Source organism: Astatotilapia calliptera, chromosome 7 (genome assembly GCF_964374335.1).
Source record: "Astatotilapia calliptera chromosome 7, fAstCal68.1, whole genome shotgun sequence".
NCBI classification, from domain to species: domain Eukaryota; kingdom Metazoa; phylum Chordata; class Actinopteri; order Cichliformes; family Cichlidae; genus Astatotilapia; species Astatotilapia calliptera.
This window is the reverse complement of record NC_137428.1, coordinates 46,061,738-46,081,273: the sequence shown is the minus strand read 5'-3', so window position 1 is coordinate 46,081,273 and position 19,536 is coordinate 46,061,738. Positions and strand designations below refer to the sequence as shown.

The 19,536-nt window shown below is 36.8% G+C and overlaps 2 protein-coding genes across 12 annotated transcripts in view; one reads left to right on the top strand and one right to left on the bottom strand.

Moving 5' to 3' along the window:
- The window catches only part of cep290 (centrosomal protein 290), a 41,202-nt gene extending 39,643 nt beyond the window's left edge, over positions 1 to 1,559 (bottom strand). For 7 of the 9 annotated variants that reach the window (XR_013910555.1, XM_026175000.2, XM_026174995.2 and 4 more), the window contains exons 1-4: positions 1,111 to 1,547; positions 592 to 669; positions 314 to 383; positions 178 to 224 (exon numbers count right to left, since the gene is read on the bottom strand). Coding sequence is in view for 8 of the 9 variants with exons in the window: in XM_026175000.2 (XP_026030785.2) it covers positions 178 to 224; positions 314 to 383; positions 592 to 669; positions 1,111 to 1,224 (309 nt within the window). In the remaining variant the exon portion in view is untranslated. Of the gene's footprint in view, positions 1 to 177; positions 225 to 313; positions 384 to 591; positions 670 to 1,110 lie in introns of all 9 variants that reach the window. The other 2 variants (XM_026174998.2, XM_026174999.2) reach the window with 1 other exon arrangement.
- tmtc3 (transmembrane O-mannosyltransferase targeting cadherins 3) overlaps positions 1,247 to 19,536 on the top strand; it is a 29,533-nt gene continuing 11,243 nt past the window's right edge. Inside the window, exons 1-7 of one of the 3 annotated variants that reach the window (XM_026175007.2) lie at positions 1,247 to 1,384; positions 2,355 to 2,568; positions 2,718 to 2,936; positions 6,096 to 6,195; positions 9,762 to 9,877; positions 10,349 to 10,521; positions 17,511 to 17,763. In XM_026175007.2, coding sequence (XP_026030792.1) covers positions 2,380 to 2,568; positions 2,718 to 2,936; positions 6,096 to 6,195; positions 9,762 to 9,877; positions 10,349 to 10,521; positions 17,511 to 17,763 — 1,050 coding nt within the window. In that variant the 5' untranslated portion in view covers positions 1,247 to 1,384; positions 2,355 to 2,379. Of the gene's footprint in view, positions 1,385 to 1,543; positions 1,745 to 2,354; positions 2,569 to 2,717; positions 2,937 to 6,095; positions 6,196 to 9,761; positions 9,878 to 10,348; positions 10,522 to 17,510; positions 17,764 to 19,536 lie in introns of those variants that run through there. The other 2 variants (XM_026175005.2, XM_026175006.2) reach the window with 2 other exon arrangements.

Below are 19,536 nucleotides of genomic sequence, written 5' to 3'. Positions count from 1 at the left end.
ATAAGCATAGAAAGTGATATCAACAACATAAACATTCATAATGATGGTTGAGTTCAACCATGTGAAGAAATAACAGTTCAGCAGATCAACAAAAATGCTCAATATATAATGTGTAAGCAATAACATATACAGTTTTTAAATATATATATATATATATATAAACTAGATTTGTTTTACCTTCTGTTCCTGTTCCAACTGTGACACTTTAGCCAAGAGTTCTTTTTCTAAAACACAGAAAAATAATGCAGATGTTGTTTTTTAACCTCACAGACAAAAAAAGAAAAATGTCTAACAAACTTTATATGATACTAACCTTTTCTAGCATGTTTTACACCAATGTCATCGATAAAGTCGAAGGCAACAGAAAGTTCTCGATCTCTAATCTAACACAGAAACGTAGAGAAGACGTTGAGAAACAAATATTATTTCAAAGGAAATATTTCATGCATAAACACGTAAAAGCACCAAGGTCAGTAGTGTGACTCCTTTATGAATATTCTTCTTTCCTAAAAATACATTACAGATGTTGGTAGGGTGGTTCACAGATGTGCGTGGGAGAGATCAGAATATAAAAACAATAAAACTGAACACCTTCAGGAGGGATTGAAACACCCTGAGGACTTGAATAATGTTCTCTGGAGCTTTATCCTTCACACCCCATTCTTCTGTCTGCATGGGAAAAGTCAAATGTAGAGTCATTCAACCTCATAATACCAATGCTTGTACGACACAACTGCCTAGACCAAAACAATCTATATTTATACGTGTAATATGACGAGGTGTACAAAGACTGATCAAGGTTCAATCGCAGTACTCAGGCTTATGCGGCAAATTCATCAAGAGCTTTCAGCATAAGTTAGATTGTTATGTGTTGTATCCAATGGTCACCGAAGGCATGAAAAATTTAGCATACATAAGTACATAATTGTTGACCAATCATCAAGTGATTGCTATACTCAAAATAATATGAGCAGGACTATAGTCTGTCTTTATTCCATCGACCATCAAAGACAGACATTCAGTGAGCTGATGGAATTTGCAAATTAAAAAATATAAAACATTGCTTCTTGTCCAGAAGTAAATAGCATAATGTCATCGACGGGCCATTACCAAAACTAACAGATCGAAGACCTTATCCACTTCGTCTTTGTCGCGTTCATTGAGGGTTTCTGGGTCAATTCTCAACATTTTATCCCAATTAAGAGCTGCAGGCATCTTGGCCATGATGTGTTTTTAAAAGACTTAGCTAAATAGGAACTGATATAACATCGATGTGGCACTTAAATTTACGGTTATAGAATAGAGACGCATTGGCTGCTAGGTTACGGCTGACAACAACAGTTAGCTAATGAAGCTACTCCAGAAGAAAACTACAAAAAAATCGGTAAAGTTCCCGGAAACTTAACTAAACCGTAGCGAGACGGTGAATATAAAGTTATTAAAGTGTATCGTCGCAGTTTTGCAACTCGGTACTGTCCATATTTACGTCAGTTAGTCCACAAAAAGCATCAAATTTGGCTAGGTTCAACTTGCGCGGTCACCTCTGCACCGGAAGTTATAGTGGGTATTCGCCAAAGCTACTTAGCACATATGGAACGCCGCTTGATGAACTGTGTATTCCGCCTACGTTTTGTCAGCTAAAGTGTGTTTTATGAGCTCAACTGCCAGCCCTGTTATAGACACGGTGAGAAAGACCTAAGCTACTTCTCTTCCCACCGTATCCAGCCTAAACACAGGCGACAAGGTAGTTAGCTGTAGCCGCTAATTTAGCTTCATCGTTAGCTAATGTTATGTTGCAGCTACGGTGGCTCTGAAATTGTCATTACATGCTGTTTTGGGCTTTTTGTGCCATTATGTAACCATTAATGATTGGTCACAATGCCGACTGAATTTCATTTATCAAACACCTGGTGTTCGATTTCTCGTAGCTAATTCTCTCAAGTAATATTAGCTGGCCACGACAGCGCGTTGGAGTACGCCCTCCTTTGCTTTTGCTGCCAGCTGTAACTATTCGTTTTTTCAACAAATAAGCACAAATTTACTCACTTGTACTTTTATTCGTTCTATAATTTAGCTGTTATATTTCCAGTTACATCTGACTCTGTAGCTTTATCTACAAACCAGGGAGGCACACTCTAAGAAGTAATGCTTGCATGCTATTTAATTTACTGGGTGCTGTGATAAGGAATCGGGCTAAGAAGACTTGTTTACATACACCGTACATCACAAAGTTGCACTATAAGTGAAAATATGTGTCCAATGATGAAATAAGTTTGAACTCATACGTGTCTATTTCACAAATCGTCATGCCATCAAAATTGTAATAATACTAAATTTTTTGTTGTCCTGCACAGTGATCAATGAAGGCTTTGGTCAGCAATGGCTGTTGTGTCATGGAAGGAGATTTTACTTTTGAGTGGACTGGTGGTGGGGTGTTACTGGAACAGCTTGTCATGCGGGTTTGTGTTTGATGATGTCTCAGCAATCCTTGACAACAAGGATCTGCGCCCATCAACCCCAATCCACAACCTTTTTCTCAATGATTTCTGGGGAACACCCATGGCTGAGGTAAGCTTTAAGAAGACTCAAACTCAATACGGGATTATGTAATTTCTCTTTAGAATTTTATATTATGGATCAAATTTGTCTCATTGTCATTTGTCGTTACTCAAAGTAATTTAGAAAGAAATAAACCTTCAACATGTGTCCCACTACAGGAACGGAGTCATAAATCTTACAGACCCCTGACAGTACTCACCTTTCGACTGAACTACCTCTTCAGTGAACTCAGCGCAGCTTCCTACCACCTGCTCAATGTCATTTTACATGCTGTTGTATGTGTGCTTTTCCTGCGAGTGTGCCGATTGTTCCTGGACAAGACTTCCAGCTTAGTGGCAGCATTACTGTTTGCTGTGCATCCCATTCACACTGAAGCTGTAAGTGTACAATTGCTTTGTGAGCAAATGTTAAAAAATGTGTTTTATTAAATTTAATTTGGCCTAATTGAGAATTATGTTCACGTACAAGTCCATGGAAAAAGTGTAAATTAGTGAGAGAAGTAACTGGAAATACTCCTAATTTATCTTTCACTTTCTAAATTAAAGTAATCTCATCAAGTTATGCTCCACCGGATGGGACAGACCCACTGGGAATTATAGGCAAATGATTGGCATTGGTTAGGTGGTCCTTGAGTCCCATCTGCAATCCAACTCTTGACTTCCTCAACATTCTCATGTGCTATTTTAACCATTTTCATGAGCATTTGTTAGGCAAAGTTTTAGGAAAAATGAGATAGAATACAAGGTCACTTTTTAACTTTTTTTTAAACTTTAGGAACATCTGTCTGGGTTTGTATAACTAAGCATTCCACTTGGCTATCATGGACGACCTGTCATGGATGGTTCACAAATCTGTTGCAGGGATAACACAGATACACAACCGTTCTAGTTTAAATAAACACTTCTGGCCAATTTAGAATTGCCAGTTAAACTTACATATGCTTGTCTTTGGTACAAAGTTTCAAAACTTTGGACAGTGGGATCCAGCCAGGGTCTCTGGAGAGAACTCATACAAGCATGCAATGTGCTAACACTGAACTGGAAGCTAGGTCCTTCTCGCTATGAGGTAACATAGCCAGCTAAGCTGCCCTAGCTAAGCACTGGGTTTTCCACAGAAATTATAACCACTGGATGTCTCACTTGATCTCTAGTACCGCAAACCAAATAAGCAGTAATGTTAGCCGCACCTTCACTCTTCCTTTAAAACAAGAAAGTTGGCTTTGTGAAATGCGTTGAGTAGCCCTGTAATATTCCAACTTAAGCTGAGCAATTCACTTGATAGTGCTGTAGAAGTATTTTCACTGCACTGTAAATGTGGCTGAATTAAAAGAATTCTGCATAGAAGAATGGGCCAAAATTCCTTTAGATGGAAAAAACCAGTTCTTGCAAACAGTTGCTACAATGGTGGTACAACAAATTATTCGGTTTTGGGGGGGAATTTTTTTTTTTCCACATAGAGACAGATAGGTTTAGATAAATTTTTCCCTTAATAAATGAGTTTGTAATTTAATAGTGGAATGTTTTATTTATTTAGGTCATCTAATACAAATATGAATTAAGTCAAAAGCATTAAAAGAAATTAGGAACGGGTCAGAGATCATTTGAAGTTTGAAAATCTACATGTGCAATAAGGTGTTAAAGAGACTTCAATATAGAAACAGTTTTTACATGTAAAGACTTTGTGTCTTTATGGAGCGTTGTAGGACATTAAGAGTAATCAGAAACTTAGCTTTGCACCAACATGTCCACTGTGGCATACAATCTGAATGCATTTCAGTGATTGTTAAAATTGCGTCAGAGTGAACCAGACAATAAACAGCAATTGAATTGTCACATCTTGCCTGTTATGGCTTGCTCAAAAAGGAACTCCACCTTATTCAAGTAAACCCTTTTGTTCATGCTCATGACATTAACTTACTTGTGCTACACGTTACATTAAACCTCTGTTTTTACTGTTGTCATTTAAGGCTGCATTAACATTCTTTAAATGCTTTAAAATTTTTGCTTCCATTTTTTTTCCTTCTTGAAATATAAAGATAGTTATTATAGCTTATCATGGATGTTGTCTGTAACACAAAGCTTATTGAACTTAATAGGAAATCAAAACCCTTTAGCTTATTGTTTATTTGAACTTTATCTCATTCTACTGTCTGAAAAGCCTCTTCCCCAATTAGGACTTGTATTTCATCCTTTTGAACATAGCTGAACTGATGACCAGACAGGCCTTGACCAGAGTAAAAAAACAAAGGAAACATTCTGCTTCTTGGGTGTGGAGTGCTACTGTTACACAGCATGCATCACTGTTCCTATCTTCCTCATCATGTTCTCTAATCTATGCACAGTCTTTCAGACTTCTTGAATGGAAACAATTTGCCTCACAAATGAGCCTTTAGTGTTAGTCCAGCAAATGCCCTTCATGTTATCACCGTCTGGAATCTCTCACTGAACGGATCATTTGTTTTTTGAATTATGCTTCAAGCACTGAAGGTCCCTACATTATAAGCTTATACAAAGAGTGCCTGTGTGTCCCATGTCTTTTTCAGTAGGTTTTTTTTTTTTTTTTTTTTTTTTTGGGGGGGGGGGGGGGTGATCTGTCTTTTTGAATGAAGACTTCAGTTTTTTTAATATATATCTTCAAACATCTTTAGATACAAATGACACTAAATAATTTGTATCTAATTTGTAACTCCATCCATCTGGATGGATGGAGTTGCCAACTCTGTATAGATGGAAAGTTAAATTTGTAGTTTGAATATTTTCAAGAAATTGAGCCAACTGTAATCAGTCTTTCTAAGATTCTGTTGAAGTAACATTGCACTGATCAGACATTTTAGGGGGCTCTTGAATGCTGCCAGCATTTTTTCCTTCTCCCACCAGTTGACAAATAGGTCAGTCAGAGCACAGTGCCTGTGCTTGTTTTGAATCTTCATGGCAAGCCCTATTTATTGGAAGCTGCAGCCCTCTCATGATGCCAGTTGAATTCTTAAAGTGTAAACAATCCCCTCTTCTTTTAGTGAGTGCTTTGTAGAACTATTTGTGGGACCTTTATGTTCTTAGAGTATGTCTCTTTCCAAGAACTTAATAATGATATTTCTTCCGCATGAGGGCAGTCATCATGTACTTAAATGACAGACGTTGCTGTCAGAGAGACTATGTTACATATAATTGCTTCCCCATCAGTTGATTTGGGTTGAACAGAACTTTTTATTTTTATTTTTAGAGCCTTAGACCATGAGCTCTGGTTCGTGCCAGTCAAAGACACGTGTAATGTTCTCAGAGTTATTAGATATGTTGTCTGAGACATGGAGGTCATGTGGTGGTGGCTTCAGAGTCGAGGCAAAGTAGCATGGGTATAGAATAGCATCTCCTAATAGGAAAAGTAAACTTTTCTGTATTATTTTACAAACTTATTTCAGAAATTTTTATCTACATTTCAACTTGAATTACCAAACAATGAACATTTAAGTATATTTTAAGAAATCATCTTTCCAAATCTTTATGGTTGGGTCGCTTGTGTTGATCGACTGTTATCATCAGGTCACTGGTGTGGTTGGCAGAGCTGAACTTCTTTCATCAATCTTTCTTCTGGCTGCTTTCCTGGCGTATACAAAGTCAACTGGACCAGACCATTCCATTGGTAAGTATAATGTTCTTCCCTGGCCTTTATTTATTTCTGTCTCATGTGCAAAATCTACTGGGTCGTTAAGTATGAACTTATTTTCAACATGCTGTTGTCTGTTAACATTATTTCATTATTTTAATTGCCAAAATAAGCAAATACAAAAAAATCAAGATGGAGGCAGTGGAAGTGTTGTGGCAACAGATCGGATAAGATCAAACACCTGGCTATTCGGGTGTTAACTTCCAATTTTTTTCCACCAATGTTTTGATATAAATAAACACTTCCCTTTGAGGGTAATTAATATGGAATGTTCAGTGTTACTTATTACTTATAGTCATGGTAATAAATCTGTCAAGTATAAGGTTTTATGTATCCAGACCTGATTGTTAACAGGTCTTAAAATTAGGTAAATAAAACTTTAGCTATACTACAACTTGTGATATATTTCATTATTTATGTATCCAAAATTAAGCCAAAATATGGAAGTGGTGTGTGAAAGTGCACTCTCGCTGCTTATATTCGAACTAAGGGAGTAATAATTAAATGCAGTTGATTAAATGATCATCAGCAGGTTTTTACCACCTGTGTAAAAGCAGTACCTTTGGTAGTCTGCTGATCTTGAGCACTCGGGCATGTATTAGAGTAGAATACATGCCTGTCATTGCCAAGTAGAAAATGTATCTGCAATGATCTTTAAGCAAGCAATTGTTGTTGTAATCTATCTGGCAAAGATTTTTTTTATTCCCAAGCAATTTGAAGTCTACAGTTCTATAGTAAGAAAGATGATTCATGTACATGCAATCTTCCCAGGAGTCGATGTCTCAGGAAATTTACCCCAAGATCATCATCAAAAAACTGTAGCGCTCCAGCTCATGTCAGTTAGATGTTCAAATCCATGACAATACAATTAGAAAAAGATGAAGCAAGTGTGGCTTGTTTGGAATGGTTTCTAGAAGAAAGCCCAGGCAGCACAGCATAGGTTTGCAAAGTGGCATCAAACCGCAAGATTTCTGGAACAATGTCCTTTAGACGGAAAAATCCAAAGTGCAGATGTTTGGTTATGATGCATAGTGCTGTATATAGAAAACCACAGCAAATCAGCAAACATACCCCATACTGCCTGTCAAGCACAGCGATGGGAGTGTGACAATTTAAGATTGTTTTGCAGCCACAGACCTGGGTACTCTCCAGTCATTGAACTCCTCTATATGCCAAAGTATTCAAGAGTCAAAGGCCCTCTGTCTGACAGCTAAAGCTTAATCAAAATTGGGTCACACCGCAGGACATTGAGCTGAGGTACAGCAGCAAATTCACAACAGAATGGCTGAAAAAGAAATGAATCCAGCTTTTGCAATGCTCTAGTCAAAGTCCAGACCTCAATCTGATTGAAATGTTGTGGTAAGAGCTATGCATAAATGAGTGTTTGCAATCTTCAATTATCTTATGTAAAAGACTGATTAAGTAATTGCTTTCTGTATGACTTTAACTTGCTGCTGCTAAAGGTAGCTCTAAAGCTGCTGAATTATGGGATGCGTCTGGATTCTCACACACAGCTTCTGCATATGTTTTGGAAAGTTTTTGTTAAATAATAATGACGCTGTATAATATTCATCTCAGGTTGTATTTTTAAGACTAGGTCAGTTTTTATGATGTCCTGATATGTAAAACCTTGGAAATGACAGAGGGTAGAGCAGGGCGATATTACCAAAAATCTTTATCACGATATACATTTGAGAATTTGCGATAATGATATAATTGACACTAGACAAAATACTTTACAACTCTACAACTTTATTATTAAGCAGTTTTTTATGTGCATTAAAGTTATATAAAAATGTAACGGTGCAAATGCAAATTCCTTGCTGACAGTTTAACCAAAAGGCATTTCCAGTGGAAATTGGCCGACATATCCTCAGCATAACCATGTATAATATCCACAAAACTTAAAAAGAGGTTATACACACACAATACAGTAATATTATGTTGAAGCACAGTACGTATCACTCCGCGAGGCTCCTGCCTATGATAGACGTAATGCTCCGACAATCCATCAAGCGGTGCGGCTTCGTAGCTTAGCAAAGTCCTACTAAAACATTTGACAGATTTTCGAGCGCCGTGTACCACATAAAATCGTTTTGAGGTCAGTAAACACAACCAGAATTCATACATAAGGCACACGGGATTATAAGGGGCACTGTCGATTTTCAGAAAAATCAAAGGATTGATTTTAAGTGTGCCATTGTTTTCCAAAAAACACGGTAATAACGACGGCCCGCTAGCATGCTCTACTAAAAATAGTGCTTTGTTGTGTGCCTGATGGACGAAAGCTAAACCAGTTCCACACCACTGAAGTTGAACCATTTTTACAAACCAGTTCTGGTTCATCTGTTTCATTCACCGATCTGCTTTCGCTCTTCTCATTCATGCTTTTTTTCACCATGTGCATATGAAAACAAAGGCACTGCGCATGCGCATTTTACCCATATTATATCGCGATATTTTATTTTCTTATCGTTGCCCAACATTATACCGCGAACGGCATGATATGGCCCAGCCCTAACAGAGGGTACTTTCTTTTTAGTATGGCTACACCTACCATGCTCATCTAGATGCCTCTAGATGATGCAGCTGTATGTATTCACCAGTCTCCCAAAACAAATTTCTCTAGACCACGTGGAAGAAATCTCTTAAAATTTGGAATTCAGTTGAATTTGGTAAACACGCACACAATTTCCGTCAAATGTTTTATTGGATAAAATTAGAAAGTGATAGCATTTTGTATCCAAGAGTTCAAATTTAAACTTTATTGTAACATCATAATGTTCTGGAAAAAAACAATTTCTGCAGTTATTCAACACTAAAGCTTAGGAGCAGAGGAGGAGATAAAATGTTTGTTTTGTTGAGATATTGAGTTTGTATCAGTTGTCCAGTTGTATTCATCTGTGGTACTTCCTTTTTTAAATTGCTCTAGTTTTCAAAGAAGATATCACTGTGTGCGAGTCTGGACCTGCATGTTTGCTGGTGAACACACATAACTGTGAGGCAGTAATATTTAGTTCTGAAGATGCAAGATCAAGTAATTGGTTATAACAGTAGCCTCAGGTTTTTAACTTGTATCCACAGTGAGCTGTTATGTTATTTTTTTTAATCATTCTTCTGTTTATATGTATCACAATAAATCAAACTATTAAAGTAACCCAATTTAACATGTATGAGTTTTCCCATTTCCCCAGTCTAGACAAATACTGAAAATATAAAACTATTAACATAACACACCAAGAATTATGAAGTAAAAAGTGGATTCAATCGTTCAAATTACTTTTTTATAGAATCTTCTTTATGAGGTTTCCACCTTTTACTGTTCAGTTTTATTATCACTGAAGACAAAAGTGTTTCTAAACTTGTAACTGGTGCTATATGGAGACGTTAATATGACATCTCAGAGGTTTTTATGTTCATAATGGATCAAGAGAATTTGTTGCATTTGTTAAGTTACCAATGCACCAGTGGCTACAAGGTTAATAAGTTGTCATGTGTATATATTAATATATATATTTTTGTTTTTTTCTTCTTTTGTTCAGTTTGGCCTCCCATTGCTCTGACAGTAGTTTTAGTGGCAGCGGCAACACTGTGTAAGGAACAGGGAATCACGGTTGTTGGTGTCTGCTGTGTCTACGAGATCTTTATTGCACAGGGGGTAAGGATCAGAAACTTTTTGTGTCATAAAACATTCTATAAATTATATCTACATCTGACCCCACACACACACACACACACACACACACACACACACACACACACACACACACACACACACACACACACACACTGTATCACAGTCATCCAGCTTTTTGTATTTACCCATGCTGACCACAAGATTTCTGCTTTGGAGATACTCACACTCAGTTATCAAGCTATAAACAGTTTGACCCTTAGAACCAAGTGCACCAACTTCAAGAGTGGACTGTTCAGATCTTGACATGTCTTCTATCAATGCTTTATCTTTGAGTGTTCATAATGTTGTTGTTGTTGTTGTTTTTTATTTCTTCTATAGGCATAGATTTCATTATTCAGAGGTTGCTTCCTGGAATAAATGTATATGTCATATGGGTATTGCTTTACATGATGATGGTAAGTTGATTGTTTCTGTCTTTTTTGCCATTCTCAGTTTACATTGCCGATGCTGGTGGACACGATATGGCAAGTTCTGCAGGGTAAAGATGGGTTTCCCTATGCTGTCCTGCAAACTCTTCTGAAGCTCATTGTTCTAGTCATCAGCACCCTGCTGCTCGTTATAATCAGGGTCCAAGTCATTCAGTCGCAGCTTCCTGTCTTCACAAGGTAGGCAGTGTTACGGATGGAAAACTCACCAGCATTTTAATAAAATAAACTTTAGCCAGTTTTGTTAATTATTTATTTATTAAGCTAAGCCAAGTGAACATAACAGGAATAACAAGAATGGCAGACGGTTCTGCTCAAAGGTCATTTTCATGGGGAAGGAAAAGCCCAGTTTCAGTCATTTAGTGACCTGCTAAAAGGCACACATTTCACAATTTAAAAATATATTTTCTCTAAGCAAAAAGATGTGTTGAAGAATTTTCAGTTTGTTTTAATTGATTTGTCATTAAATCTTTTGTTTTTCCTCTCCAGACAAAAGAAAAATAAATTAGAAGCTGCCACTAAAATATATATATATATATATATATATATATATATATATATATATATATATATATATATATATATATATATATATATATATATATATATATATATATATATATATATATATATATTAGGGGTGCAACGATATTCGTATCGATATTGAACCGTTCGATACAGTGCTTTCGGTTCGGTACGCATATGTATCGAACAATACAACATTTGTAATTTCTTTTATCAATTTTCCTTCTGACGATACTGTCTGTGTTGAGCGCTCAGTGAATCTGTGTTCGACTACTCCGCCTAGGCTGCACTGTCGAGCGCAGATCCACTGAGCGCTCAACACAGACAGCATAGTCAGAAGGAAGAGCGCAGGGCACCTCCCCCACCCTCATTCAGATCTGGCGTTTGGAATTATTTTGGTTTTCATGTGACGTATGACCCTGAAGGTAAGCGAGTCATGGACTAAAGTAAAACAGTATGTTGGATGTGCCATGCAATGCTCAATTACATTGGTGTGAACTAGTGTGTTAGCGCAGTTAGCTCGTTAACGTGTTGGCTGTCTAGCCCCATGCACGGAGTGATCGGCGGTAGCTCGTTAACGGAGATTTGCCGTGTTGTGGCGTTAAGGTCATTTCAACGAGATTAACCTGAAAGCACTAGTGGGAACACAACGAATATGACTGCACATTTACGCCGACATCATCCTAGTGCAAAGACAAAAACAACAAGCATGCTACTAACTTTAGCCGAGTCATTTAGACAGCTGTTAGCACATGATTCTCCTTATGCTGCTGAGAATATAGCCCGGAAGAAGCGCATAGTATAGCTTTTATTTTGGAAAGAGCCATTTCTCTGTAATAAACTCTCTTTTCCAAAGATGAGTGATTCCTCAATCAGATACAGGGCTTGCAATATCGCTAGCCCGACGTCCTGGAGCTAGCGATTTTTTTCAGTCGGGCTACCAAAATCTTTCTCTTCCCTGCCCGTCGGGCTATTGTAGGAAAAATATATGTCAATGCTTTTGCATTCTTTCAGAAATGTAGCTGGGTAATTATGTCATTGGCATCGGTGAGCCACTGTCAATATGTGACATATTGAAGTCGCGTTTGAATTTGCAATCGTGCGAACTGTGTATAGAGAGCGACAGCACTGATCTGTGAGTGATGATAATTTGCGCACCAATTCCTCTGACATCGTCTTATTAATCGTTAGCTTACTATACAAACATGACAAGTGAAATCTCCCGCAGCTTACACATGTGAGAGGTTGATCGCGCAGAGAATCGCTGAGCTTATGTGAGTGCGCGTGTAAAAGCATTTCAGTTCTGCTGAGCCAAATAAGACAGGTCAGGGTGAAGAAGTGACAGCCAAAGAAAAGCTTACCACAAAACGGAGAAGTTATGACAAATCAGACTATAAGGCAAAAAGAAAGTGCAGCTTTATGGTTTCATGGACAAAAGAATTTCTGTGGCTGCGATATGATGAGCTAAATAACCAGGGCTGCACATAAGTGGTCCGCAGGTGCGCATTCGCTGTCAAAATAAAAAACACGCACAAGGGTTAGGGTTAAATTTAAAAACTGTACTTTTGAGTTAAAATATATATTTATAATTTTAATAAATGACAAATTAAAAATGCATGAACATTTTTTTGTATCGAAAAAATATCGAACCGTGACACCAAAGTATCGAACCAAACCGTGAATTTTGTGTATCGTTGCACCCCTAATATGTGTGTGTGTGTGTGTGTATATATATATATATATATATATATGTATATATGTGTATATATGTGTATATATATATATATATATGTATGTGTATATATGTGTATATATATATATATATATATGTATGTGTATATATGTGTATATATGTGTATATATATATGTGTATATATGTGTATATATATATATGTATGTATGTGTATATATGTATGTATGTGTGTATATGTGTATGTATGTATGTGTGTATATGTGTATGTATGTGTATATATATGTATGTATGTGTATATATATGTATGTATGTGTATATATATGTATGTATGTGTATATATATGTATGTATGTGTGTATATATATGTATGTATGTATGTGTATATATATGTATGTATGTATGTGTATATATGTGTATATATATGTATATATGTGTATGTATGTGTATATATGTGTATATATGTATATATGTGTATGTATGTGTGTATATGTGTATATATATATATATATATATATATATGTATATGTATATATATGTGTGTGTGTGTATATATATATATATGTATATGTGTGTGTGTGTGTGTGTGTGTGTGTGTGTGTGTATATATATATATGTGTGTATGTTATATACAGATTATATATGTATAATTTGTATTGTAAATGTAGTCTGGTAACATCAATTTGGTGTTCTTGGATTATATAATATTTACCAAGTTTTTCTTTATTGTTCTATAATAATATCTTACAGACAAGCAGTCACAAAGTGCTGTTAAAAAAATAGAGTAAAATAAATAAAACTAGGAGGAATCACAGTAAAATAGAAACAAGCAAGGGCTGTTGTACAAAGCCTCTCCTTGACTCTCCCCACTGGTGGTTGTTGTACCCCCTCCTCCTCCTATCTTTCAATGTGTTCTACACTTAGACTTTATCCTGGCAGGCCCCATTAGTATAATTTAGCACACAGACTGACCTTTCTTCCTAGCACTTATTCTTCATATAAGTGTTATATAAATAGGAAATAAATAGAATTTTCTTCTGTCCAATTATAGTAACAAATTCTATGTGTCTATGGGTCACTTTATGAGGAAGTTTGTCTCACCACATATGTCATGGAAAAGTATGGTCCTCAATCTGTTGTTACAGAACCTCCCACAAAGATAGTTTTGAGTATTTGGTACACTGGTAATTAGAGCAGGGCGATATGACCAAAAATATTTATCACGATATACATTTGAAAATTTGCGATAACGATATAACTGACGATATAATGAATATACATGAATATGCATAGGTTCATTAACATATGACGTCTACATACAAACAAAGAGTACCGTGCGTGCGTGCGTGGGTGGTCAGAGTGTGGCCCCATAAACGACTTCCCTTAACCTGCTGGTCTGGAAAATCCAACAATTAATCTATATGTAAAAAAGCACTTAGACTAAAACTGACATAGCTACGTTAATCCTACCGTAAAACAATAAAACAAGGTACGACCTCTTCCCATGCTCCCAGGATGTAGGTGTGCATTCCTGGAATGCACACAAAGCCTTTGAAGCCTGCTAAAGATCACACATCCTATCACTACACAATTGATTATACACCTCTAAGCATATATGGTTAAATATTTCTAAGAATAAATGACAATCAACAATACAAAACCTAACACTCCACAACTTTATTAGTGCAAAAAACCGATCAAAGTATTTTCACTTGAACAAGCAGCTGTTTTGTTTTGTTTTTTAATGTGCATTAAAGCTATATAAAAATTTTACTGTGGAAATGCAAATCCTTGCTGACAGTTTAACCAAAAAACATTTCCAGTGGAAATTGGCCCACATATCCTCAGCATAACCATGTATAATATCCACAAAACTTAAAAAGAGGTTATACACACACAATACGGTAATATTATGTTGAAGCACAGTACGCATCACTCCGCGATGCTCAGCTTAGCAAAGTCCTACTAAAACATTTGACAGATTTTCGAGCGCCGTGTACGACATAAAATCGTTTCGAGGTCAGTAAACACAACCAGAATTCATACATAAGGCACACGGGATTATAAAGGGGCACTGTCGATTTTCAGAAAAATCAAAGGATCGATTTTAAGTGTGCCATTTTCCAAAAAACACGGTAATAATGACGGCCCGCTAGCATGCTCTACCAAAAATAGTGCTTTGTTGTGTATCTGACGGACGAAAGCTAAACCAGTTCCACACCACTGAAGTTGCAGCATTTTTACAAACCGCTTCCTGGCCATCCGGTGAAACTGCTGGGAGGACAATGTTGGAGAAACGTTAACATTTTATTTGTACTGCATAATCTGCCGATTCTGACAGAAATCTGCAACTATCCTTTGAAGCACCGCTCCTCTAAAACAGCAATAAGGATAATTATTATTATTAGGATTATTAGGTTATCCACATTATTATGTAAATAACAAAATAACTTAAAGCAAAAATTGGGAAACGTAAAGTCCGAAGTCTTTATATTAAGGGCCATCAGTCAAACAATACTGTTTGCTCTGGGTCTAAACAGAGCGCATTGTGTATGACGTCTTCTTTTGCGCATGCGGGCCGCTTTGAGCGTTCACACTAGAGCGCGTTTGCTGTCGCATTTTATTTGTAGTGTGAACGAGCAGACAAAAAAATTGGATTTGGTCAAAAAATCAGAATTGAGCATTAAGACCTGCAGTGTGAACGTAGCCATAGTCATGTTGTGAGACAAGGCAGCGCGTAATAGCAATATTGGGACTTTTGGGGGTGTGTGTCGTGGCTCCAAAAGGTTGGGAAACACTCCGTTATACTACTGGCTTATTTACTTTCATGTTACTCTGTAAAATCTTATGTAACGTACTGTCTCATAATTACCAATTAAAAATATAAGCCTAGAGGCTACGGCCCCTAATGAGGACACGTGACCTTTCTCTAAGTATTTAAGTATGAACACAAAGCTGACAGCATAAATCAAAGATGAAAACCAGAGACTTTAAGGAGACTTTAAAGCGATCTTTACGGTGATTCTACTGTAGAAACATGAACAGGTAGAAATAGAGGCTGCAGCCTGACTGGTCATTAGTTTGTTACTCGTTGAAGTTCAGCAGCGATTGGCTTCACCGCAAATGCCAGCTCGCCTTATCACGGTGCTGGGCTGGGGTCAGCATTTACTCAGCTTTAACATCACTCTGGGCTCTTGGCTAATGTAGCATTAGCATGCTGTGCTTGCAGAGAGCTAAAGTTGTGTTAACAGTATAATGCAATAAAAATAAAAGTAATGTCCATATCCACACTGTAAACTGCGCCACTATTTTCCTTCTCCAACACTGGAGAAATCAACCGATCGCAACGAGAGTGCAAGAACCGATAAGCGGAATCGATAGAAAGGCAGACTAACAATTCCAAGCAATTGAACTTCCCATCCCAACCTATCATCTAGTATCATATTGAACAGTAGAAAAATGCTATACAAGAATCAATCCATTTACCTTTAACTGATTTTCAGCATTAACATGTGTTTCCTCCACCCTGCCATTAGTATGCTTCACTGTTGAACTTGGGGACTGCATCCTAATCTGAACAACAGCCTTTTTGTGGTACTTAATTGTATTACATGAATGTGCTGCGTAAAGTTGTTTAAACTTTAGCTGATGTACCTTAAATGTAACACACAGAACTATTAGTCATCATTGGAAGGTTTTTAACTATTTTTAAACACAATTTACAATAGGTCCTTTGTAATGTAGCTGAGAAGTTTCATGGTAAATCTCTTTAAAACACAGAGCCAGATGAATGACAGATATTTAATGCCCAAATTCCTATAATATGGAGCTATTGTTGGGATATTCTAAGAGGTTAGAACACCATAAAAATGCCAGATTAGTAATAATTCAACTAGATTATGCATTTATTGAGCCTAAACTGTCTTGGAATTGTCTGCACAGGATTGAGCCTAATGCCATTTGACAGGAAAGATAAGATCCAGTTCCTAGAGGGCCTAATCCTCTAGTTATAATCCTCAAGCTGTCTCCGATTGTCTGAGACGATTTCTGTGTTCAAGCCATAACAATACCACACCTTTAGATTATAAAATCCCCAGCTGTGATTATTTTGGACTGAAACGCCTCTGTAAAGCAAGTTTGGGCAATGTGCTTTGCCCAAACAGTTCAGATACAAAACACTCCTGCGGTTCCTATTGTAGCGTCTTTACTGGCAGCTGCATAGATAAACCCAGAGACCATCTTGTTATGAGATCACACCACCAGTAGCGACTGTTCATCATATTGGTAATTTGAACTATAAACACTTTGAGATTCCTTTAGAGCAAGGGTGTCAAACTCATTTTCACAGAGGGCCACATCAACATAATGGTTGGCCTCGAAGGGCCAGAGTAACACTATGAATGTAACAAAATACAATGTAATTTAAAATATACGAAATCACCCTTGTTTATATTCTTAGATAACCGTTTCTGTATTAAATTCTGTATGCATTGAAGTCAAGGGGGGCAGGACTATGGCACAACCAGCGTACGACAGAAGTGTAGTGATTTATGTAGATTTGTGTTGTGTCCTGGAAGAATTTCATTTGTCAGATAGAAAACACTTAAACTTAGATACAATACAAATACACTACAGTATAATATTGTATTGCACACTATTATATACACTCCCACATTTCATGACATCTATGGTTTTCCTTATTTTTTTCACCCTCCACATTTATTATATACTTTATTTCAAGAAGAATATAATGTGATCCACAGCATCTGATATCAAAAATAAAATATAAATTCTGAATCATTTTTCTTTACTTGTTTTGCAGTAATTTGATCCTTCCAATCAGATAGAATAAAGCATTCATGATTTAAGAATTTCATGATAACACCAAGGAAAGGGAAAGTGGATAATATGTAATGTTTATCATCTCCTTCTCTCCCTATGTAATGTTCTTGCAGATTTGATAACCCTGCAGCAGTCAGCACTACACCCACCAGACAACTGACTTTCAACTACCTACTTCCTGTAAATGCATGGCTCCTGCTGAATCCCTCAGAGCTCTGTTGTGACTGGACTATGGGCACAATCCCCCTGGTGGAATCACTTGTAGATCTCCGTAACCTGGCTACACTAGTATTTTACATTTTTCTAGGACTGCTTGCTTATCACAGTCTGCGATACAGACACGGTTCTGCCAAGACAGTCATCATGGTGAGAGAAAATGTGGTTAAATTGTGTGTGTGTGCGCGTGTGCGCGTGCATGTACATTTTTATTTTTTTCACAAAAATAAACCAGACAGTTAGGCAGTTCTGAAAACTAAAGTATTACCTCTGCTTGGTCAGGTTGTAATCAGTTTGATGCATCATCTCCACATCCAGTGTGGGCATATGAGCCCCAGACTTAAATATACCCACCGTCCTGTTTCACTGTGGGTTTGATATATTGCATTTTATTCTGTTTTGTTAGTCTCCTTACATTAACTCTTCTGCTACTGCCACAAATCTAAAACTTGTAATTATTTATATTATTTCTAGCCACCCACTGTGAAATATTAATGTCTTGTCCAACCCCAAGTGTTTGGCCCTTTTTTTTTTCTCCTGAGACCACTGCTAAAAGCCGTCTTTTGACAGTACTTCTGCTGATTGGATTTTGGCCTTCATTATTTTTTGTATCTGTGATAAGAGAGCTTTTCTGTTTCCCAGTAAACAAAGCTTAAGGTATTCGTCTTCTGGTGGTGTGGCCTTGACCAGTGACAGGCTTTTATTTGTTGCTGAAAAGCAGAAGCCCTTTGACATATAAAACTTTAATAGAACACATAACACAAATATATCTATGTTTTCCTTCATTTTGTTGAAAAATAGTGAAATGGCAATTGGATTTGAATGGAATTGGAAATGTATAGGATCATAAATGTCTCCTTTTCACATCTTCTGTTTTTAAACATTCCCAAATCCTTATTTCTAGCTTTACATCAAAATAACACACAACAAAATAATAGATTTTCAGTACTGTAAGACTTTTGAACAGCACTCTTTATAACCATTGTTCTTAAGTATTTAGGAAAGTTTGGAGGTCAGTAAAAAGAAAAATCAAATGTATTACTAGTGAGACATATGACCAACAAAATGTGGTTTCCTTTCTTGGGAAACATAGCAAGGTTCTTGAAGTATTTGCACAATATTGACTTCAATTCAATTCAGTTTTAGTTATATAGCAACAGTTGCCTCAAAGTGCTTTATATTGTACAGTATTCATTGTACTCAACTCAAAATACAACAGTATTTTGAGTTGAGTATCTGTAATAGCCTAAGCATATGATCTGCATTGGCCAAAATAGTTTTTAGGTTTTTTTGTTCTTTTTTTTTGGGGGGGGGGGTTGTTTTTTTGTTTTAATAGCATCTGTCTGCTTGTGGGGAAAAGAATAACATGCTGACTTGAATTACTTTCTACTACATTCTAACTGTAGGCCCTTTATCCCCCTCTGTAGTGCCCTGGGTTCACATTGCATACAGTTTGCATAGCTTAATGGGATGTAAACAGATTCTAAGTACTAGAACTCATTTTTGTGTGTGTGTGTTTTTTTTGTTTGTTTGTTTTTTTTTAATGCAAAGTACCATAGAAGAGCCCTGACTTTAGAATAAAAAGCTAAAGTGGTTCCTTGTGTCCACTGGTCATATCCACTGCTTAGTAGACATTCCAGATAATGATACTTTATCCTGCTAAATTGGGTAGTGGCTCAACATACAACCTGATGCAATAGTTTACCATTATGTTTTGTGTGTGTGTGTGTGGGGGGGGGGGGGGGGGGGGGGGGGGGGGGTTGTTGTTTGTTTTCTTTTAAGACAAATTTTATTACCACTCTTTGTGTATATTTAGCTTTTTTCGGCAAATGAAGTTGGCCAGCAGAAATGAGCAATGAAACACAAGTTCTTAGTTGAGCTTTGAAGGGATGAATGGGTGGTGAATGTTTACAGAGGTACATA